Below are 3882 nucleotides of genomic sequence, written 5' to 3'. Positions count from 1 at the left end.
ATGCAGGCTCCCCACTGAGCAGGGATCCCCATGCAGGGTGTGATCCCAGTACCCTGAGATCATGACCTGAGCCAAAGGCAGATTTTTTTTTTTAAAGATTTTATTTATTTATTTGACAGAGAGACAGAGAGAGAAAGCACAAGCAGGCAGAGCGGCAGGCAGAGGGAGAGGAAGAAGCAGGCTCCTGACTGAGCAGGGAGCCTGATGTGGGGCTTGATCCCAGAACCCTGGGATCATGACCCGAGCCGAAGTCAGCTGCCCAAGCAACCGAGCCACCCAGGCACCCCCCAGAGGCAGATTGTTAACCAACTGAGCCACCCAGGAGCCTCTTTATTTTTTTTAAGATTTTATTTTTAAGCAATCTCCACACCCAACATGGGGCTCGAACTCATAACCCCAAGATCAAGAGACCCATGTTCTGCTGACTAAGCCTACTGGGTGCCCTGGGCCATTCATTTTAAAGAGGTGATCCTGGTAATAGTGATACAAACAGGAAGGGGAGGGTGCTACTGAAGAGAGTTTGGTCGACTAAAGAAATCACGATTCTTAGGTAAGACATAAGACCTCATGAGTTTGAAATGTATGGCATGCTCTTGTTTTGTCATTGTTTTAACATTATTCTTGCCTCTTTCCAGGCAATTTCCATAAGTCATATGGAAGCAGGGAACCAAACAGGGGTTTTAAAATTCATCCTTTTGGGACTTTCAGAAGATACGGACTCGCAGCCCCTCCTCTTTGGGCTGTTCCTGTTCATGTTGCTGGTCACCGTGCTTGGGAACCTGCTCATCATCCTGGCAGTCAGCTCTGACTCTCACCTCCACACCCCCATGTACTTCTTCCTCTCCAACCTGTCCCTCAGTGACATAGGTTTCACTTCTACCACTGTCCTCAAGATGCTAGTGAACATCCAGACACGGAGCAACACCATCACGTATGAAGGCTGCCTTACCCAGATGTATTTTTTCATGATTTTTGCTGGACTAGATAATTTGCTCCTGACAGTGATGGCCTATGATCGGTTTGTGGCCATCTGTCACCCCCTGCGCTACACGGTCATTATGAACCCTCACCTTTGTGGTCTCCTGCTTCTGCTTTCTTGGTTAATCTGCCTGACATATTCTTTGTTGCAAAGCTTGATGTTTTTGAGGGTGTCCTTCTGCAAAGGGACAGAAATCCCCCACTTCTTCTGTGAACTTACTCAGATCCTCAAGCTTGCCTGCTCTGACACCCTTGCCAATGACATCCTGCTGTATTTTGTAACTGGCCTGCTGGGTGTTATTCCCCTGACTGGGATCCTTTTTTCTTATTCCAGAATTATCTCCTGCATAATGGGCATTTCCTCTATTGCAGGGAAGTATAAAGCCTTTTCCACCTGTGGGTCTCACCTCTTCGTTGTCTCCTTGTTCTATGGTGTAGGCCTTGGGGTCTACCTCACTTCTGGAACAACTCATCCCTCCAGAAAGGGCTCAATAGCCTCAGTGATATACACAGTGGTCACCCCCATGCTGAATCCTTTCATCTACAGTCTGAAGAACAGGGACATGAAAAGGGCTCTGAGGAGACTTTTCAGGAGAGGAGCTTACTCTCAGTGAGATAACCAAAGCTAAGGACAGACAACAGAGATCCAAGGTGCTGATAACTGGTGTTCCTGAATATGTAATCTGAAGACAGAACATAAATAATATTCATGATTTACTAGAAGAAAAACATCCCTGAACCGAAGACAGACTTGAGGCAGCACACCAAAAGTCTTATCGTCCATCCAAGAAAAAGAATGGTCAACCAATAACTAAACTTCTCATGAAAATACACTATTTCAAGGACACAGACTCCTGTAAGCATCAAGGGAGAAGGCAAATCGAGGAGTGCATTGGGGAAAACGGGAGCAGGAGTGACAAGTGTTTCACGTTACTGACTCAACTTTACCCTTCTCAGTTATGTTCTAGCTTCTAGCACTGTGAGTGCTGGACCATGGGTTTCCCTGGTCTCAGTGTGGAAACCATTACCTATCTGGATGGGGTCATACTGACCTCCCTCACCCCATAAAATTTTACTTACTAAATCTTGTTTTGGTGGTGGCCATTGACCTATACTTAGGATGTTAATAAGAAGCTTCCTTAGGAAACTCATTGTAGTGTCTATTTTAACTGAAAGAAAATCCTGGGCTTCGTTGATCCATATAAGAAGCAATCTACTTGCTATCTTCCTTGCCTGGCATACACTTTGCCAAATCTTCACATGCCTGGCTCCTTCTCAAAACCAGGCTTCAAATCAAAACCGTCAGCTCTTAAGAGGCCTACCCTGACCACCAACCCCCTACCAGTCCAGATTTCATAGCACTTGCCATATTTTGAGGGGCAGCAGAGCACAGTGACTAAGAGGGTTCTGAGTGCAAATCTGCCATTATTCACAGTGGTGTGATCTTACACAAGTTACTTCTCTGTGCCTCTTTGCCCTTATCTGTAATAATGATAATACATTTCTTGAAGAGTTCTGGTGGGGATAAAATATTACGCATAATGGCACTCAGAACAGTGTCTGGCATAAGCACTCAGACGTGTCAGCCATCATGATCCATGAGGGCCACCAAGGTCTATGTTGGCCACTAAAAAGTGCAGAGACTGTGAACAGTCGCCATCCCTTTAACCATATTAACTACAATAGCTTGCACTGCCATGGAGCGAGAGGGGAGGGGACAGTACAGGGGAGGGATCCATTACCAGCAGGACAGATTTGGAAAAACTGACTAGAGAGGATTGAACAGGCTATGGGTTAAGATGGAGCTGAGTCCATCTCCAGAGCTGACTCAGGGCACCAAGGAAGCCACATAGGAGAGGGGTTCTGTTCAAAGCTGAGCCCTCTGAACAGCCCCAGGAGTACCACCACTGGAGGTCAGATCCGCACAGACCAGGAGAGAACTTTCCTGAACCTAGAGATTAAGGATTAGAACAGAAAGTGGCCCCAGACAGAGACTCCCCATAATCGGGAACTGAGAGGGCAAAGCATCCTTTATACTGGTTGAGCTAGATTGGGTAGAATGGGTAGATCTCTTGAACTGAGAGCAAAAAATGTCTAAGGCCGATTTGAGGACTGTTGAACCCTCTTGGTGATCACTAGATTTGGACTCAGGCAGTTTCCAATGTTTGAATCCTAACTTTACCATTTACTAGGCTATTTACTCTCTGCCTCTAAGCAACCTCAAATTCTTCATTTGTAAATAACTGTTGGGGTGATTATAGAAAACTAGTGTTAATTCTCTTTATATAGGGATTCTCACAAAGTAGTGGGCACCATATTTATAAACACAGCATTTATTTATTTGTGTCCCTATCTTGTGCCAAAAAGTTAGACCTATTGGCAGGATCCTGCCCCCTGGAAAGCTATGCCCAGCTGCGTTCTTCCCAGCAGGTGTCTGAGGGTGTAATACAAACTGACTGCCTCTCAAACAAAAATCACTTTATTCAGTGCAATAAGGTCTTAGCTTCCAACCTTTCCATGAAACTCCTTCCCTGGGGACCTGGGCAGAATTAGATGAAGCCAAGAAGACAGGACCATCCTAATGAGCCTGGAACAGTATCTGATTGCCTTCTGTCTCTCACTTAGTGCTTATTATAGAAATTATTACTCTAACACTGGGTTTTTCAACCTGGGTACTGTTGACATTTGGGTCCAGATTATTCTTTGTGGTGGAGGCTGTCCTATGTGTTGCAGGATGCTTAGCAGCATCTGTGGCCTCTATACACTAGACGCTAGCGGCATCCTCCCCAACCCTAGTCATAAAGATAAAAAATGTCTCCAGACATTGCTAAATGTCCCCTAGGGGCAAAATCACTCCTGGATGAGAACCATCTGGTCTGTCATGACACAAAGGAGTCAAAGAAA

The 3882-nt window shown here is 45.6% G+C and overlaps 1 protein-coding gene across 1 annotated transcript; it reads left to right on the top strand.

Moving 5' to 3' along the window:
• Positions 1-653: 653 nt before the first annotated feature.
• LOC112816501 (olfactory receptor 7D4-like) lies at positions 654-1592 on the top strand. The gene has a single exon (XM_025863020.1). It carries the CDS (start codon positions 654-656, stop codon positions 1590-1592), a length of 939 nt encoding a protein of 312 aa, XP_025718805.1.
• Positions 1593-3882: the final 2290 nt, after the last annotated feature.

Source organism: Callorhinus ursinus, unplaced genomic scaffold (assembly GCF_003265705.2).
Source record: "Callorhinus ursinus isolate GAN/ISIS: 27379988/994484 unplaced genomic scaffold, GSC_fseal_2.0 scaffold82, whole genome shotgun sequence".
In the NCBI taxonomy this organism is placed as follows: domain Eukaryota; kingdom Metazoa; phylum Chordata; class Mammalia; order Carnivora; family Otariidae; genus Callorhinus; species Callorhinus ursinus.
This window is presented reverse-complemented; position numbering and strand designations above follow the sequence as displayed.